Genomic DNA, 19,626 nt, shown 5'->3' on the forward strand with positions numbered 1-19,626 from the left:
TTGCAACCAGTGACCTGGTCTCTGTCACTATAGATTTGCCTTTTCCAGAATGTTCTGAACAGCATACATGCATTTGAGATTCATTCTCATTGGCATATGTTTTAATAGTTCATTCTTTATTACTGTTAAGTAGCTTCCTATTGAAAAGATGAACTATATAGTTTGTTTATCCATTCACACATTGTAGGGTATTTGGGTCGTTTCTAGATTTTGGCAGTTTTGAATGACGCTGCTGTAAACGTGCACATAGGCTTTCGTCTGTATTTAAGTTCTCACTTTTTGATGAGTAAATACCTAGGCACTTTTGTCTATATATAAGTTCTCACTATAATACCTATAAGTGAGATAGCTGGATCGTTTACTCAGTGTATTTTTTTTAATGAGTGTATTTTTAATTTTTTAAGAAACAGCCAAACTATTTTCCAAAGTGGCTTTACCATTTTCCTTCCCTCCATTCATCTGTGAGAGTCCCAGTTACTCTGCACAGATGATCCACACTTCACAAGCATTTGGTATTGTCGTTTTTGTTGGTTTTGTTTGATTTTTTTTTTTTTGCCAGCTTTAGATGTGTAATGATATCCCACTGTTATTTTTAGTTAGCTTATTATGTTGAAATAATTATACACTCATAAAGGGTTGCAAAAAAATTTAGAGGGCAGTCTTACGAATACTTTACTCAGCTTCAGTCAATGTTAACATGTTTCAGTACTACAGTAGAATAGCAAAACCAGGAAATGGACATTGATGAAATACACAGACCTTATTCACATTTCACCAGTATACATACACTTATCTGTGTATACGTGTGTGTATGCATTCACATGTGCATATATTTAGTTCTATGCAGTTTCACCACATGTTCAAGTTTGGGTACCCACCATCACAATCAAGATATAGAACTGCATCATCACTACATGGCCCCTGATATTGTTACTCCTTTATATAGCTACACTCATTCCCTGATATTGTTACTCCTTTATATAGCTACACTCATTCCCTGATATTGTTACTCCTTTATATAGCTACACTCATTCCCTCTTTCCCCTTTCCGAACTTTTGGCAACCACTAAACTGCTCTTCATCTTTCTAATTATGTTATTTCATGAATGTCATATAAATGGAACCATGTAGTTTGTATCTTTTTGAGGGTGTCTTTTCCTCTCACTTCATTCCTTTGTATTGATGACTAGTATTCCTTTGTATGTCTGTAGCATATTTTGTTTAATTATTCACCCATTGAAGGACATTGTGTGGATGGCAAGTTTTAGTTATTATGAATAGATCTGCAATGAATATTTGTGTGGAAGATTCTGCATGAAGATAAATGTTTAATTCTCTGGGAAGCATGGCCGAGAGTGAAACTGCTGTGTCTATGGTAAGCCATTTATAATTTTTAAAGCAACTGCCAAGCTTTTTGCAGAGTGGCTATATACTGTTTGACATCCCCACCAGTGATAAATGAATGGGTTTTTTGCAGCCTTGCCAACATTTGAAGATACCACTATTTTTTTTTTTTGCCATTCTATTGGTGTGTTTTAATATCTCATTGTGCTTTTAATTTGTACTTCCCTAATGGATAATGATAATTGAATATCTTTAATGTGTTTATTTGGCACCTGCATATCCACTTCAGTGAAAAGTCTGTTCATATCTTTTTCCCATTTGTTAATTGTATTGTTTATTAAATGTTGAGTTTTCACACAGACATCTATTTTGTGGGATTTGTGATTTGAACATATTCTCTCCAAGTGTTTTTTTCTCAGACCAAAAGGTTTTTTTTTCCAATTCTTATTTTGATAAGCTCTTCTTTTTTTCCTTTTTGGATCTATGCTTTTGGTGTCAAGTATGTGAATTCTTTGTCAGTCTTAAGTCTTGAAATTTTTTGCTATGATATCTGTAAAAGGTATAGTTTTATGTTTTATATTTAAGTCCATGATCCATTTTGATTACTTTTTATAAAGGGTAGGAGATTAATTTTCCGATTTATGGGTGTCAAATTGTTCTAGCACAATTCTTTGAAAAAGCTGTCTGTTGTCCACTGTGTTGATTTTGCATCTTTGTTAAAAATTAATTGGACAGGGCTTCCCTGCTGGCACAGTGGTTGAGAGTCCGCCTGCCGATGCAGGGGACACAGGTTCGTGCCTCAGTCTGGGAAGATCCCACATTCTGCGGAGTGGCTGGGCCCGTGAACCATGGCCGCTGAGCCTGCGCGCCCGCGTACCGAAAAAAAAAAAATTAATTGGACATTTTTGTGTTGATGTATTTCTCAGATCTCTATTCTGTTCCACTGATCTATGTGTCATTCCCTCCACCAATACTACACTGTTTTGACTATTGTAGTTATAGGGTAATCTTGAACAGCAGGAACAGTGAGTCTTCCCATTTCATTCTTCTTTTTCAAAATGGTTTTGGCTATTTTAAGGTTTCTCTTTTCCATATACATTAAGCTTGTCTATGTTTACAAAAAAATTTTGCCGTGATTTTGATGCAAATTGTGTTAAACGTATGGATCAATTTAGGAAGTTTCACATTTTTATTATTTACTATTGAATCTTCCAGTGTATGAACACAGTATTTCTTTCCACTTATATGTCTTCTTTAATTTCCTTCATCATAATTTGGTAATTTTCACCAGATACTGTACATTTTATTATTTCATATTTGTTATTTCACTTTCTTTAGAGCTACTGTAAATAATGTTGTACTATAATAGAACATATTTTAATTTTATATTTATAAACACCAATTAAAATGATTAATCAATGTTTATCACTCCTACATCATCTAACTCCTTTCAATCAACTTTGCATGTATATTTGTCCACTTGTGAATCATATCAAGTAAATGTTCATGCCCAAATGTAATAAAAGGTGGAAAGATACTATCCTAGATCTTCTTTACAATACAGAATGTTCTAGGTATTTGTGACAAAATATTACATGCTGAAGTATGATTAACTGGATGAGAATATCATATTTCCTTTCTGTTACTAGAAATATTCTGTTCATTCATTGATTCTTCAGTTGGAGGAAAATTATGATAGCATCGTCCACTCTGATGACTTGTAGTATGAGATTTCATCTGGATGATCAATATCAACACCACCATTATAAAGTTTAAAAACAAGAGCCCTGGAGGGGCTCTTTTGTACCTTCCTGAAAGTTGATATATTACTTGGGCAACAAAATTAGAAAACTGAAATTTGCCAATGGAAAAAATAGGGAGTCCAGAAATAAACTCTCACATATGCAGTCTAATGATTTTCAGTTAGGATGCCATGACCACTCAAGGGGAGAAAGGATGGTCTTTTCAACAAATAATTTTGGGGTAACTGGATATCAATATGCAAAAGAATGAAGTTGGACCCTTACTTACACCTTAAAAAAAAATTAACTCCAAATGAATCAAGGATTTAAATGTCAAGAGCTAAAACTATAAAATCCTTAGAAGAAAACAAAAGGGGCAATATTCATAACATTAGATTTAGAAATGATTTATTGAATATGACACTGAAAGCACAGGCAACAGAAGAAAAAAGTAGATAAATTAGAATTTTATAATTAAAAACTGTTGTGCATCAAAGGACACTATTGATAAAGGAAAAAGCTAACCCACAGAATAAGAGAAAATGTTCACAAATCATATATCTGATGAAAATTAATATGTAGAATATGTAAAATATTCCTACAACTCAGCTACAAAGAAACATAAAATCCCATTAAAAATGGCAAAAGACCTGAATAGACATTTCTTCAAAAAAGATACATAGATGGACAATAAGCACATGCGAAGTTGCTCAACGTCACTAATTGTGAGGGAATTGCAGGTCGAAACTCCAACTAGACACTAATCCAAACCTATTGGGATGGCTATTATTTAAAAATTTCAGAAGATATCAAGTTCTGATGAGAATGTGGAGAAATTGGAACTCCTGTGCATTGCTGGTGGAAATGTAGAAGTGCTGCAGCCCGTGTGGAAAATGGTATGGTGGTTCCTCATAAAATTAAACATAGAATTACCATATTATCCTGAATTTACACATCTAGGTATATACCCCAAAGCACTGAAAGCATGGACTCACAGATATTTGGACACCCATGTTCTTAGCAGCGTTATTCACAATAGCCGAAAGGTGAAAACACTCAAACGTCCATCAACAGTATACCCATATGGTGGTATATACATACAATGGAAAATTATTTAGCTTTAAAAAGGAATGAAATTCTGACACATGGTACAATATGGATGGAACTTGACAACCTTATGCTAACTAAAATGAGCCAGTCACAAGAGGACAAGTATTGGATGATTGTGCTTTTATGAGGTACCTACAGTAGTCAATTCATAGGGACAAAGTAGAAAGGTAGTTGCCTGGGGCTGGAGGAAGGGGGACTGGTAAATCGATGTTTAAAGGATTGAGTTTCAGTTTGGGAGGATGAAAACGTTCTAGAGTTTGATGGTAATAATAGACGCACAAAGATGTGAATGTACTTAATGCCATTGACTGTACACTCAAAAATATTTAAAGTAATAAATTTCATGTGTTGAGTGTTTTACCACAGTAAAGCAAAATTGTCAGGCAAAAATTCCATTTTATTTTTTGACATCACCAAAAATTCCATTTTATTTTATGACATCACCAAAAATAATACAAAGTTTAGATATAATTTTATGGAAAGAAGTGTAATATATACACTGAAAGCTAAAACTACATTATTGAAAGAATGATCTACATCATTGTAGATCAATGTAAAGACATCTCCTGTTAATGTACTGGAAGACTCAATATTGTTATTACTCCAGATACTCTCAAAATTGATCTACAAATTCAACACAATCCTTAACAAACCCAAGCTGTCTCTTTTGCAGAAACTGAAAAGTTGATCTTAAAGTCTTACAGAAATTCAAGCAACACAGAATAGTAAAAACAATCTTGAAAACATAGTTTTCAAGAAAACTTGAAACTGAAAACACAATTCCAAAGCATATTACAAAGCTAAATGATCAAGACAGTGTAGTACTGTCCCAAGAATAAGGATGGATATTTAGTTCAATAGAAGAGAGAGTCCAGAAATAAAGCTTCATGCTAACAGTCATGGATTTTTGACAAAGATGTCAAAACAATTCAAAGGACAAAGGATGGTCTTCTAAAACAATGGTGTTGGGACAAGTAGATATCCACATGCAAACCAAGTTAGATTACTGCATCACAAGGTTCACAAAAATTAACTGAAATTGGATCATAGATCTAAATGTAAGAGCTAAGGTTATAAAACACTCAGAACACATATTAGTAAATCTTTGTGACCTTGGCATAGGCTGTGTTATCGAAGACACCAAAGCACAAGTGAAGAAAGAAACAATAGACTGATTGAATTTCATCAAAATTGATAACTTTTGTGCTGCAAATGATAACAACCAAGACAGTGAAGGACAAACTACAGAGTGGGAGAATATATTTGTAAATGTTATATCTCATAGGGGACTTGTATCCAGAATATATAAAGAACACTTACAAGTCCATAATAAAAAGACAAATAACCCAATTAAAAATGGGAAGGGATTTAGGGACTTCACTGGTGGTGCAGTGCTTAAGAATCTGCCTGCCAGTGCAGGGGACATAGGTTTGAGCCCTGGTCCGGGAAGATCCCACATGCCGTGGAGCAACTAAGCCCGTGCGCCACAACTACTGAGCCTTCACTCTAGAGCCCCTGAGCCACAACTACTGAAGCCCGCGCGCCTAGAGCCTGTGCTCCACAACAAGAGAAGCAACTGCAATGAGAAGCCCACGCACCACAACGAAGAGTAGCCCCCACTCGCCGCAACTAGAGAAAGCCCGCGTGCAGCAATGAAGACCCAACGCAGCCTAAATAAATAAATAAATAAATAAAGGGAAGGGATTTAAATAAACACACCTCCATAGAAGATATACCAATGGCCAAAAAGCCCATGAAAAGATGTTCAACATCTTAGGAAAATGCAAGCCAAAACCACGAGATACTACTTCACACTCATTAGGATAGCTATTATAATAAAAAACACAGGCAACAAGTACCAGTGAGGATGTGGAGAAATTGGGATCTTCTTGGTGCTCTTTTTACCACTACTGCTCAAACTCTGGTATCTCTTTTCCACTCTCACCCCAGTAAGAGCTGCTGTCTAATTAGTTTCAGATTGTCTCATACTATGTATGTATATATACACATATATATTCCTTATCCTTCTGCCAAGGACACCTGCAAGGATCCCCTTAACAGTTCTGGAATCCTTAATTTCAGAGCAACTTTCTGTTCAATGCTGCACCCTTCAGGTTCCCACCATTTCTTCTGCTGTGAGCTCTGTCTTCTGCTCCATGGGAATGATGTACTTTGCTTAGGACTCCAATTCTCTGTTCTGAGATCAGCAAATTATCCATAGGTAGAATTGTATTTCCATAAAATCAACATCATGTTTTCTTTTCTTCAGATATTTTAGTTCTGTGTTTCCTGTTGACTTCCAGAAACCATTTCCTTCATGTCTTATCCTGTTTCATATTTTTATTATTTGACACATTTAATGGAAAAATTTCATCATGCCCACAAGTAGAAGCTCCCCATCTTTCTTCCTTAGAGTAATGGATATCTCCCAGGTAATCTAATAGTGATCTCTTTAATCAGTCTTTGGAGTAATTAACCACATGAGAAGGAAGCTCCACTTGCAACATGATAATTTTAGTAAAGATGGATTAAAGGAGAATGGACCTTTTCTGATGGGTGAGGCCAGGAAAGGAGAGCTATAAAGTGTTGAGTTCTACCATAGCATGAGACTGCTGCATGTTTGATTAGTTTCAGTATTTTTGCATATATTTGCTAATTTATTTCTTATAATACATAAAACTTCCTAAATCACTTTAAGGTAAATTACTTCTAATCAACATATAATTGGACTGTGTGTGTGTTTCAACATCACGGATCCTTTTGTCTTTTTGAGGGGGCATTAAATTCATTTACACTTAATATCCCCAATAGTTGCTTTGGTGGTAATTCTGATTGCTTGATATAGTTTTTTGTATTTTAATTGTCTGGTTTATTTCTTTTGCTTAACTGGGCCAAGTTTCCATAGATTTAGTTTTCTAGTTTTATGTAATGTCTTTATAATGCCAAGAGGAATATCTATTTTTCTAATTAGTACAGTCAAAATTAAAACAATATCACTTTATACATCTATTATGTAAATTAACCTAGTCTACTATTGTTTTTTTAATTAGCCTCAGTTATATCAATAATTTTCCATAAATAATTTTTAAAATAGTTCTTTTCTTTTTTTGCTCTATATTTAAAATGGAAGAACCTATTAGATGAATATATCAATCTAATGTGTTCTAAGTAGCAGTTCATAGACGGGAATATGATAGAATAAAATACATTAGAAAGTAGCACATAAATAAATATTAAATATACATACAAAGGTTAAAAATAAATTATATATATATATATTTGACAGAAATATATAATGCACTTTGGGGCATAGTCACAGAATATTGGAAAACACATTTAAATTTAAGTTTATTAACTCTATGATTATATTATTTGAATTCCAAAGTTTTATAATTCAAATTATTAATATGCTTTGAATACCATTTCTGAAAAAGTTAAAAGGTACTCTTATGTTTTCAGGTAAAAGTACAGACATGTTGGTAAAACGACGTGGTGCTTCTCGAAAAAACGGCCTTGTGATCAGTTTCTACGTTTTCCTGCCTTTCCTCATTTTAATTCCCATCATTGCTCTTAAATGGAATAAAATGAAGATATTTTGGGACAGAGAGGGCACAGTAAGTGAAGGGTGAGTAAACTCATTATCTTTAATATTTAAAATGATTTAGGAGAAAATTCAAATATTATTCAGAATATTATAAGTAGGGACTCTTGGATGGATTGGGTAAATGTTCAGAAACATACCAAATTTTTTTCAGATTTCAGGCAGGTGGGTAAGTTTCGTGTTTATATAGGCCCAGGAACAACTGAAGTAACTCAGTAAATCCTCAGTACCTTTCGAATAGCAAGCCATGTTGGCTGTAACTGCTTTAGAAGGTCTGTCTACTTCCCAAGCAACCCTGTTTCCTTGCACTGACATTCACTTGTGCCAAGAAGATTAATAGAGAGAACAGCATAGAATAAAGAAGGTGAAGATTAATAGAGATAGGGAAGCATAGAATATGAGGAATGTGAAGATTAATAGAGAGAGGGCAGCATAGAATGAGGAAGGTGAAGATTAATAGAGACAGGGAAGTATAGAATACGGGGAAACTGAGAAAATATAAGATGGCAAAGAATGAGGGAGAGAACACACATAGGATACTGCCCATTTTACACATAATCAATATCACTCATGTGTTTCTAAAATTAGAATTAAGGCACTTGAGCAGCTTTTCCGTTTTTTTTTTTGTTTGTTTTTCTTGTTTTTTTTTTGTAGAGCAGAGCTTGATTAGGTCTTTTTTTAAATGAGGTATAATTAACATATGACATATTAGTTTCATGTTTATGTCATAATGCTTTGATATTTGTATATATTACAAAATGGTCACCAAAATGAGTCTAGTTAATATTTGTCACCATGCATAGTTAACAAAAATTTGGTTTTCTCCTGATGAGGACTTTCAAGATCTACTCTTTTAGCAAGTTTCAAGAGTGTAATTCCTTATTTTAACTATAGTCGCCATGCTGTACATTATATCCCCATGACTTGTTTTTTTTACAACTGGAAGTTTGTACCTTTTGACCCTCTCATCCATTTTGCTCACCGCCCCCTCATCCCATTTTTCTGGCAACCACCAATCTGTTCTCTGTATCTGTAAGGGTGGTTTTTTTGGTAGATTCCTCATATAAGTGGGATCACACTTTGTCTTTCTCTGTCTGACTTACTTCACTTTCATACTGCTTTTTTCTTTACTGTAACAACAATACAAGCCACAATTTTCTTAGTGAATATTTAGGAAAATGAGAATGCAGAAGCAAGGGTAAGGAGGTGGGTCTCATTTCTTCATTTTAAAGGAAATCATTTTTGTTTCTCATTTGTGTAGCCAGAGACAAAATAATTATATAAAATTTCAGTCAACACCTCTACTTCCCAAGTTAGTTAATCTTATTTATGAACAAGATAGCAGCGACCAGGTAATTCAGGGTAGTCTTCTGCATGATTCATCAATCATTCAACTGTTATAAACTGACTTAATTGAATGATACCTGGCATGTCTTCCTGTGCTCTTACTTAAGACATCTTGGACAAATCTGAATAGTTGCAAGAACTCGACCTGACTTTGGGAAGAGATGCTAGAGTAAGGTACCACTGATCATAAAGAACAAAGTCTGCTCGTGACAGCCTAAATTTTAGAGCAGCAGTAGATGGTTTCAGGGCTGCAAGGGCAAGAAATGATGTAGAGCTGAAACACAAAAGGGTGGTAAGGAACTGGATGGTTATGAGCCAGGCCATTGTCTCCATCACCCAAAGCCTTTACAGTTGACATCGTCTCTTCTTGTCCATGTCCATTCTCTCCAAGATGACTGCTCTGCTTACACATGGCCCAGAGTACCTATCTCAACTCTTTCTAGTTTCATTTTCAAGTAAAAATCCCAGTAATCTGCCAAAACCAGTGCCTGTTAGTTCATTTTCTCAAGAGACAGAAGGAAATAACTGTGCAGGTGTATCTCATTTCAGCCAGTGTTCTGTCTGGATTTATAATCCTGAGTTAGGTGTTCAAACCTGATTTTATCATCTGTGAACAAAGAATTGTAGCCATTTAGTAGGAACCTTTACACCATGACATTCCTCTTTAACAGGAGCTGTGTATAGGAGCCAAAGAATAAATGGAGGCTGTATAAATACCACAAAGTATAACTAAGCATAGCTAATAGAGAGGCCTCATTAAGGACCTCATTAACAGAAGTGAAATAATAACTATTCACGTAGGTATTTGACAGAAATCATATAACTGAAGTTATGATAATTTAAGAATTTACATGTAAATTATCTGTTTAAATTGGAGAAGCATTATCATAGATATTTTAATATTTCATCCAGTCTTCCATGTAGACAAAATAGAGAAAAGTAATAGATGGATTTTTAGTTTGAAATTTTAAAAATGCTTAACATATTTAAAAGTTAGGCTAACCTTAGAAAAAAAAACAAGCACTACAATATATTATCCCTGAGTGGCATATAGAAAGCAAAGTGGATATTGGTACATATTAATTGAGTAATTAGGACAAATCTAGCTTTATTACTTTTCTTGACTTTAAGATTACAGTGTTTCCTAACCTTAAAAATAATTCTGTTTCTTTAAACAGGTCTCTATCAGAAGACAGCAGTAGGAACAGTAACAGCAACCAGTCTTAGAGTTAAAGGTGAAGTAAAAGAATCAAACTATTGACAAAATGATATAATTCATTAAATACTTAAAACAATATTTTTAACAGTACCTCAGTATAAGGAAGATATTATTCCCGTATTTCATCATTTTGATTTCTATTTGTTGCTATCATATACTAAAACAAAGACTAAAACAAACCATTTGATGTTAATTTTATTTTATACTTATCTAGAAACATTTAATGTTAACTCACATTAGCCACAGATTTATTAACCAATATCTTTGTAAAAAGAAATGACTTCAAAGGGATTTTTAATATTTTCTTAAAATATTTATGTGCAATCATGCATTTGATTGGTAGATTTAACATTCTAAATGAGAGGTTTACACAAGTTTTCTCCCAACACCTGTATTTATTCCTCACTAACTCCCCGTTTATTGTTCTCCTTATTTTATTTCTTTTAAACTTTTTTATTTTGTATTGGAGTATAGCTGACGAACAATGTTGTGATAGTTTCAGGTGCACAACAAAGCAACTCAGCCATACATGTACATGTATCCATTCTCCCCCAAGCTCTCCTCCCATCCAGGCTGCCACAGAACATTGTGTTCTCCTTATTTTAGAAATAAGGAAACAGACATAAAGAATGTAAATAATTCCGCACATGTGTAGAATTTTAGTGAGTTTTTTGAGTTTGAGTTTGACAACCAGACACTAAGGTTGAAGCTCTTAAGACCTCTGCAATTTTGCCACATATTTTCTGATACAAGACTGGCGATAGGGAATGGAATTTACACTTATTGAGGACCTAGAGGATGCCAGGCAAATGCTAAATGCACTCACCCTCCAAGGCAGAAGAACAATTCTTTACTGTCAGTTAGGATAAAGGAGGCTTCTGTATATGTCGTTCAAATTTCTAACTCATGCGTAAAGAAATCGTGATATTTGACATATTAGACTTATCCCTGGAAGTAAAGGAAAACAATCAAAAACTCATCTAAGTGTGAGATCCCGAGATCATCTCTTTACTTACCTGCCACATCTGACTTTGATGGAGAAAAAAGTCAGTGGGTCTCTGTTTCCTTATCGGCCACCAAGCAAATCATTTATGACTCCTGTCCTCAATGTAAAGTAGTCTTATTTCTGCCTAGACCACCCTCTCCCTCTTCTCTGATCTCTTTACTAAAGGCCCGCATCTTAGGTGAAGATTCTGGCCCTCGGCTGTCTTCTTCTCATGTCCTCCGTCATAGTTCCTTCATCATGCTGGGTGTCTTCACCTGAACTTCTCACCTCCATACAACTTCAGTCATTTTCTCCTAGAGCGGTACAGTGAGCACGTGTCTCCCCAGCTTTCTCCAAGTCTTAATTCGTAAATGCAATATCTTGCTTTCTTTTACACTTTTTTCTATTTTTCACAGTCATCTCCTGCCACCAGTACTTTATGGTTATATTAAGGTCTTGCCTCAAGAATTGGACACATTCGTCCGATAAACATATTTTATAAGTTGGTACTGAAAGGTGATTCTTTATGGGGAAGATGAGAGAAGTGAGGCTAACTGGGCAGTTGACACTGAAGGAGGAACTGGGTGGCAACTTTAAATGTGGCTGACTGAGTAGGCCCTAGGGAGCAAGTGATGTGTCAGCAAGGAATTGGAGGAGGCACAAATAATGACCTAGTTTAGATATCTGAAAGGAGTCACCTGACATCACCGTCAGCTCACAGAAGGCTTCTATCTAAATGCAAAGGATACAGTACAGCAAGAGAGGGTGCAGGCAAGCACTGTGGGTCAGAGAGACGCCTCAGGCACAAGATCTCAAGGTTCCTTATTTTAAATTTTAAAAAGCCCATCATAAATCCCACTGCCCTTATCTCAGCAAAAAGTGAAACCAGATATTCAGGCTTTCCCACAGGTAAAGAGAGAGCTTTACCGTTCCAGCTGTAAACCCAGTCTGTCTTAGACAGGCATAGAGCTGGCAGAGCAGCCCATGCATATACCTGGGCAGGAGCTTTTCAAGCACATGAATGATACAATGAAAAAAAAAATGTCAGGACTAATCCAGGAGAGAAGGGATGTTACCTCAGACCAGGGATAGTAAAGATGGTCTTAGGAATAAATTTTGAAGGTGAACCAACAGAATGAATTGAGAGTTTGGCTGTAGAGTGTAAGAAGAAGTGCTTAAATGATGTTCATTGCTATACAGCAGGAAGATAGCTAGGCTACCATGTAAAGCCAGACCTCTCTGTGTCTAAATTTGTGCTCTTAATATATTTAAAATTTTATTTTAAAATGTACGGATGTTGAAGGAGAAAATCTGCCTAGGTAACTTTGAGCCAGGACCAGTGTCTGATATGCCACGATTAAAAGGTTACATTTCCTCATAGATGAATGGAACGTAGTTGAAGTATTTTTGACGTGGTAAGGGAGGGATTTAGCAAGTTATGGTGTGCTTTTTACAAAATTCACAGGGATAAATTAGGAGAAAATTCAGTCAGATTCAGTCAGAACTGGAGACTAGTGAAATGGAATGCACAGGAAAAGTGTGATGAGGGCAGGATTCGTTAAGACGGAAAGAACAACACAGTTTTCAGAGACCTAATGGGTAGACTTGGTTGAAGTGGTGACTGGATAGATGTATTTGGGTTAGAATAAAAGAGAACTACGAAGACGAACATTTCTGACACAGTGGATAATGACAGCTTTTACTAATGGCGTGTTGTACAGCAGCTGAGAAGCAGCTTGGTTTTGGAGCGATGAAGCGGAGGGGAGTAAAGAAGGAGTTTGTTCTGAACATGTGTGGGGGACACCTGTTGGAAACGCACAGAGGACTGTTGGGAGTTCTCCTCCTCTGTAGATAAAAATAGAGAAAAGAGCAATTATTTCCTTCTTCACATATTGTATTGCTCTTTTTCTCTCTGTTTCCTTGTTCATGACTTTCTTTGACCCATGTGAAACATAGAGTCCGTGTAAATGAGACATATATAAATAGCAGTTTATAGCATTTCCTTTTAATGTGGCTATCACAAATGTTTCTGGAAAAAATCAAACCAAAGAAACAAAAAAAACTTGGGTTTACAGATTCTGTAGAGCACAGGTATAGATTGTGACAGTATCAACTGTCTTATATTAATTAATTGATATACTTATAGCTTTGTAGTAAAATTAGACAGCTTTTATTAACCATTAAAAATGTAGCATTTCTTTTTTCTGTATTTCTTTTAGAATGGTAACTAAACGGTACTGTCAAAAGCCATAATTTGGAGAAAAGATATTGCCAAGAAACACACCATTAACTGGGCTGGTTCAAGAATAAAAAAATCTGCTTTTCTCTCCTTTTGTGGTGGCTTAAAGCTTTCAATTTCAAAAACAAAAGTAAATCCTGTGAGTGAAAGTATGTCGCCTTGTGTCGATTCATTCTGTTCTCAAGCCCGAGTTTGTGTGCCCGATGCACACCGAGGCCAAACAAAGGGAAACGTCAGTGTTTGGAGCAGATTAAGGTTTATTGCAAGGACCAGCCAAGGAGAACGGACAGCTCATGCTGAAAAATGCCAACTCCCTGATGGCTCTTGGGGAAGAGTGTTTACAGGCAAAATTTGGGGCAAGGGCTGCAGGGTATGGAACCTTCCCCTGATTGGTTGGTGGTGAGGTAACAGGGCGCTGTTCCAGGAATCTCAGTCATCAGCCTTTCCTGCCAGTGTGGGTCCACATGCTTGTGCTCAGCCTCAAGTGACTTCCTGCATCTGGCTTGAGGGGGCCCTAGTTCCTGTTGAAGAGCTCAGTCGTACGCGTCAGACGGTTCTGCACATCCCCGAGGAGGAACGGCACCAGGCCCCATGCTGCACTGTCGTTTCTTCCTGCCTTCCCTCACTTCCCTGATTAGTAACTGTTTCAATGTGCCCTTTGGAGCTCAGGGAAGGTCTAGGAAGCTGAAAGCCTTTTTTCCGACAAACTGGAAGCTGGGGACACGGAAAGCCTTTTGTGCCCAGGAGGGCCCACAGGATCCTGCTCAGTTTCAGTCCTTGTACTATGGTCCTCTGGTAGGAAATAGGCAAGTTGGCCTCTTTTGAACCTGCAAGGCTGTTGCATCCCAACGGAAAACTTTCCATTGTGCACTCCTGCCACTGACTGCCCTCAGATACACATGGCCCTGCTAATCGCTCCCATCTCAAGAGAGGACACCTAGAATCTGCACCTCTGCAATAGTTCATGATTCTCATCCCCTACCCATTCCAAGCTTCAGAATATTGAGAGGAAGGGTTGCTACACAAGGTCAGCCCCAGAGCCCTCAGAGAGTCACTAGCATCCATTCTATCTTCAAGGAGTTGCTCACACTGAGTTCCTGGTCATAGATAACTGTTCTGTCTCCAGGTGATACTTCCCTGCCCTCATGGAAATTGAGCTCTAGAATATATCTTTCTTTGTCCTTTGAAGGAACCCAGACTTGCTGCTCTTTCCTGACTGAAGCTGAGCTTTTCTGGGTGACAGTTTCTTGCTTCAGTGCCCCCTCTCTTCATCTCCCTCTTCCTGAGATGGGTGCACTTCTGCACACCTCAAAGCATTATTTGTGGGTTAGAGATCCATCAGCCTACCTGGAGTCTAATTAGGACCTACAGAATTTCCATCCATATAAATGAAGGTGCTCCTGGGTCAGAGGTGGGAGCATCTCATCACAAAGACCAAGAGTTTCTTTCTCCAAATGAGCAAATGATGAATGGATACACGAGATGTGGTCCATCCATACAATGGGATAGTATTCAGCCACAAAAAGAAGGAAGCACTGATATTGCTACAACGTGGATGAACCTTGGAACCGTTATGCTAAGTGACTAAAGCCAGTCACAAAAACCATGTATTATGCCTTTGCATGAAACATCCAGAACAGGGACATCTAGAGAGACTAAGATTAGTGGTTGTTTACTGCTGAAAGTGGGGGTGGGGATTGAAAAGCTGGGGTGGGTGATGGTAATAACTAAAGGGTAGAGGACTTGTTTTTGAGATGAGGGAACTGAAATTGACTGTGGTAATGGTTGCACATATCTGTGAATACACTAAAAACCCTACAATCATTCACCTGTGTGCTTTAAGTGGGTGAACTCTGTGGTAAAAATAATACACATCGGGATGATTCTACCATAACTTTCCCTCATCCCCTTTGCCACTATCTTATTTGGGGCCATTATGATCACTGTCCTGCCTTATTTAATCATAATTTCTCAGGATCAGTTTCCCAGGAGTACTACCACCTAGCAGGTCCAAGTTTTAGACCTGAGCAGAGTTTATTTTTGCAACTATTGTTATAACACATCCTTGCTGTGGAGTGTACTGGGATAAAGGAAGGTGTGGGTGAGTGGCAGGCAGAAGTTGAGTTAGGTTTTGAGCGTGAGTAGCTTAAGATATTTGTCAGAAAATTCAAAGACAATTACATGTTCTGTCTTCTGCAGTGGTGTCACTTTTCCCCTCTGAGTTTGTCTTGCTGGCCTCCCCATTTCTAAATCTTCCTTTTTACGGTTCTAACAGTAACTGTGAACAAGATACACTAAGGTTCCATTTCAACGTTTTCTTCCCTTTCCTCAACAGATTATAATCTAACATTGTAAGAATAGGCACACAGTTGAAGAATTGTGCTTTTTATTGTCTCATGCAGAATTGAGTCCAATATCCTTTTTTTTATAATTGAGGTAACATTGGTTTTTAACATTGTATAAGTTGCATGTGTACCACATTTTTCAACTTCTTTCAGTGTGCCCACCACCAAATTTTTAGTTTCCATCCCCCACCCTTCTTCCCTTCTGCTTACCATTACTCTGTTCTCTCCTATGTGTTTGTTCTGCTTTGGTTTGGTTTCTTAATTTATTTTTTTCTGCATATGAGTGAAATCATACAGTATTTGTCTTTCTCCACCTGACTTATTTCATTTAGCATGATACCATCAAGGTGCAACCATATTGTCACAAATGGCAAGATTTCATCTTTTTTACGACTCCTATTCCATTGTGTATACATACCGCATCTTCATCCATTCATCTGTCAGTGGTCACTTAGGTTGTTTCCTTATCTGGGCTATTATAGATAATTCTGTAATGAACATAGGGGTGCATATATCTTTTTGAATTAATGTTTTCAGTTTCTTTGGGTTAATACCCAGAAGCAGAACAGCTGGATCACATGGTAGTTCCATTCTTAATTTTTTGAGGAATCTCTATACTAGTTTTCATAGTGGCTACAAGTTAAATTCCTCCAAATAGTGTATGAGGGCTCCCTTTTCTCCACACCCTCTACAACACTTGTTACTTCTTGCCTTTTTGATAATAGCCATTCTAAAAGGCATAAGGTGGGCTTCCCTGGTGGTGCAGTGGTTGAGAGTCCGCCTGCCGATGCAGGGGACACGGGTGCGTGCCCCGGTCCGGGAAGATCCCACATGCCGCAGAGCGGCTGGGCCCGTGAGCCATGGCCACTGAGCCTGCGCGTCCGGAGCCTGTGCTCCGCAACGGGAGAGGCCACAACAGTGAGAGGCCCGCGTACCGCAAGAAAAACAAAAAAAATGAAAGGCATAAGGTGATTTGATTCCTCATTCCAGTTTTGATTTACATCATTTCCCTAACAATTAGTGAGGTTGAACATCTGTTTATGTGCCTGTTGGACATCTGTGTATCTTCTTTGGAAAAACAACAATTTATATCCTCTTCCTACTTATTAATCGGTTGTTTTGTGAATTTTGAATTGTATGAGCTGTTTGTATATTTTTGATATTAAGCCATTGTTGGTCTCATTGTTTGCAAATATTTTCTCCCAGACCACATGTTGTCTTTTTGTTTTGTTGATGGTTTCCTTTGCTGTACAAAACCTTTTAAGTTTAATTAGATGCCACTTGTTTACTTTTGGTTTTATTTATTTTGCCTTAGGAGACTGATCCCCCCCCCCCACAAAAAAAATTGGTACAATTTATGTCAAAGAGTTTTCTGCCTATGTTCCCTTGTAGGACTTTTATGGCTTCAATTCTTACATTTAGGTCTTCTATCTTCTCTTCCTTCACAGTATAACTAAGGACTTGTTTTATTCGGTAGCATGTCTTTATCCAGGGGATTTATTTTCAACTCTATAAATATGAAAGTAGAAGACTATTTTTCCTTTCTCTGAGCGAGCACTAGAAGTTCAGCTTCTGGTTCCTACATCTTGCCTTAAAACCTGGTTAGGGCTTCCCTGGTAGCACAGTGGTTGAGAGTCCGCCGGCCGATGCAGGGGACGCAGGTTCGTGCCCCGGTCCGGGAAGATCCCGCATGCCGCGGAGCGGCTGGGCCCGTGAGCCATGGCCGCTGAGCCTGCGCGTCCGGAGCCTGTGCTCCGCAACGGCAGAGGCCACGACAGTGAGAGGCCCGCATACCGCAAAAAAACAAAAAAAAACAAAAAACCTGGTGGTTAGCCAGATATCATCTCTCATGTTCTGATTTGTCTTTAACCTTCTTTCAAATTCTGATACTGGGATTTTCCCTTTTTTTCAAGCTTAGCTCTTATAGGATAACAGGAGAGGGTAACTACTAACCCATTTTTCCATGGTGCTAGATAATATTCCATGTTTTCATTCACACACATGCACACACATACACACAATATTTTTCTTTTAGGTATAAATTAAATTTTACTCACTATAAATTTTTATTGAGATAGAAAAATTAGAGAAGTTTTAAGAGTTCTAAGAATTTAGCTTGTAATGATTAGAAAGATGAGAAAAGTATCATTTTATTTATCAAGGTTAAATCATATGAAATGCCACTCTATACTACCCCCAATTTTTTTTTTTTTTTGGTAATATCTCACTCTAAATTTCTTTACCATGGCCTTGCCTATATTTAGAACTTCCATCTTGTCATTCCTTCACTTCACTCATTACACTACAGGCTTTGAACAGGTTCCCATACAAGTTCCCTACTGCTATTCAAAATGCTAGATCATTTCCCAAACTTTCTATCTCAGCCAAAACATCAATTCCACAAATAGGTTTTTCTAACTATCTTATCTATATGGTCACACCCCTCCTCAAAATTCTCTATTCGAGCACTCCATTTCTTCAGAGCACTTTTCACGACCTCTTTATATTGGGGAAGTTTGTCATTAATTTCGTATTAATTTTCTTTCTCCTCTTCTGTAATATAAGCTCCAAGTGTGGACACAGTCCCTTTCTTTCACATGTGCCACTATATTGTTTTCTTTTTTTTTTTTTTTTTGCTGCACCATGCAGCATGTGGGGTCTTAGTTCCCCAAGAGGGATTGAACCCGTGCCCCCTGCAGTGGAAGCATTGAATCTTAACCACTGGACCACCAGGGAAGTCCCCAGTATGCCACTATATTCTTATTTTCTATTGTAGTGCCTGACACGTATGTATATTGAATTAGTTTTGCAAATTGAATGATTTGATTTAATAAGAAAGTTAAATAAATGTGTTTTATATTGATTGCATCAGAAATACTAAGTGTGTTTAAGGCTATGGAATTTGGGCATGCCAAATTTTTCACCAGAGAACATTGGTAGTTTAATTACTTTTTTCCATTGTTTCATGCTTCTTAATCAATTAACTAGTATGGATATTTGTATCAAAGATTTATCAAAATAAAGTGTAATATGTGCTCAACATAAAGTACTAAAGTATAAAATTTTATAGGATCAAAACTGTTTTAATTCATTACTTGCTTTTGTTTTCTTCTTACATAATGGTGTTCTCTTCAATCTTCTTTATTTTAGTATCCAGGTGCAATAACATTGGAGGGATTTTTAGTTATTATAGCTCAATTATTTGGCCTTAAGTTAAGATTAACATATGATGACATCCACAAGTGTTCCTGTCCAAGAGCTACATGCATAATGAATCATGAAGCAGTATAAGCCTTGTTTTTCATTTGAATTAATTTCACACATACGTTTGTGAGGTTGTTTACAAGACATGGTGAATTTCTTATTCTTTATACTCAGTTCCACATCAAAAGTTGGAAAGGTATGTTGTGCCTGAAGAGATATCACAGATTTGTCCAAATGATACAAGACTCCAGAAGGTGGTAAATCTCATGATAATGAAATATTTACTCAAGGGAATTAGAGGGAAAATTTAAATATTTATGAAGACTATGAAATATTTTATAAAATATAATACTACTTCTGTTTTTGTTGTTGTAGTGTCTATTGCCAAGGCAAAGATGTCTAAAATCTTGCTTAAAAATATAACAAAGAACTGGCAGCTTTGACTATTATTTTGATGGAAATAAAAAGGAGGAAAGATTTGAAGAGGAAA

The 19,626-nt window shown here is 36.8% G+C and overlaps 1 protein-coding gene across 1 annotated transcript in view; it reads left to right on the forward strand.

Annotated features, from left to right (window-relative positions):
• Positions 1–19,626, forward strand: part of LOC101287456 (A disintegrin and metallopeptidase domain 3-like) — a 122,844-nt gene extending 103,218 nt beyond the window's left edge. The window contains 4 exon segments of the mRNA XM_049704191.1: positions 6,466–6,628; positions 7,656–7,821; positions 10,323–10,379; positions 19,512–19,626. Of these exon segments, the coding sequence (XP_049560148.1) occupies positions 6,466–6,614 (149 nt within the window). The 3' untranslated portion in view covers positions 6,615–6,628; positions 7,656–7,821; positions 10,323–10,379; positions 19,512–19,626.

The sequence above is a fragment of the Orcinus orca genome, chromosome 21 (genome assembly GCF_937001465.1).
Source record: "Orcinus orca chromosome 21, mOrcOrc1.1, whole genome shotgun sequence".
NCBI classification, from domain to species: Eukaryota; Metazoa; Chordata; class Mammalia; order Artiodactyla; family Delphinidae; genus Orcinus; species Orcinus orca.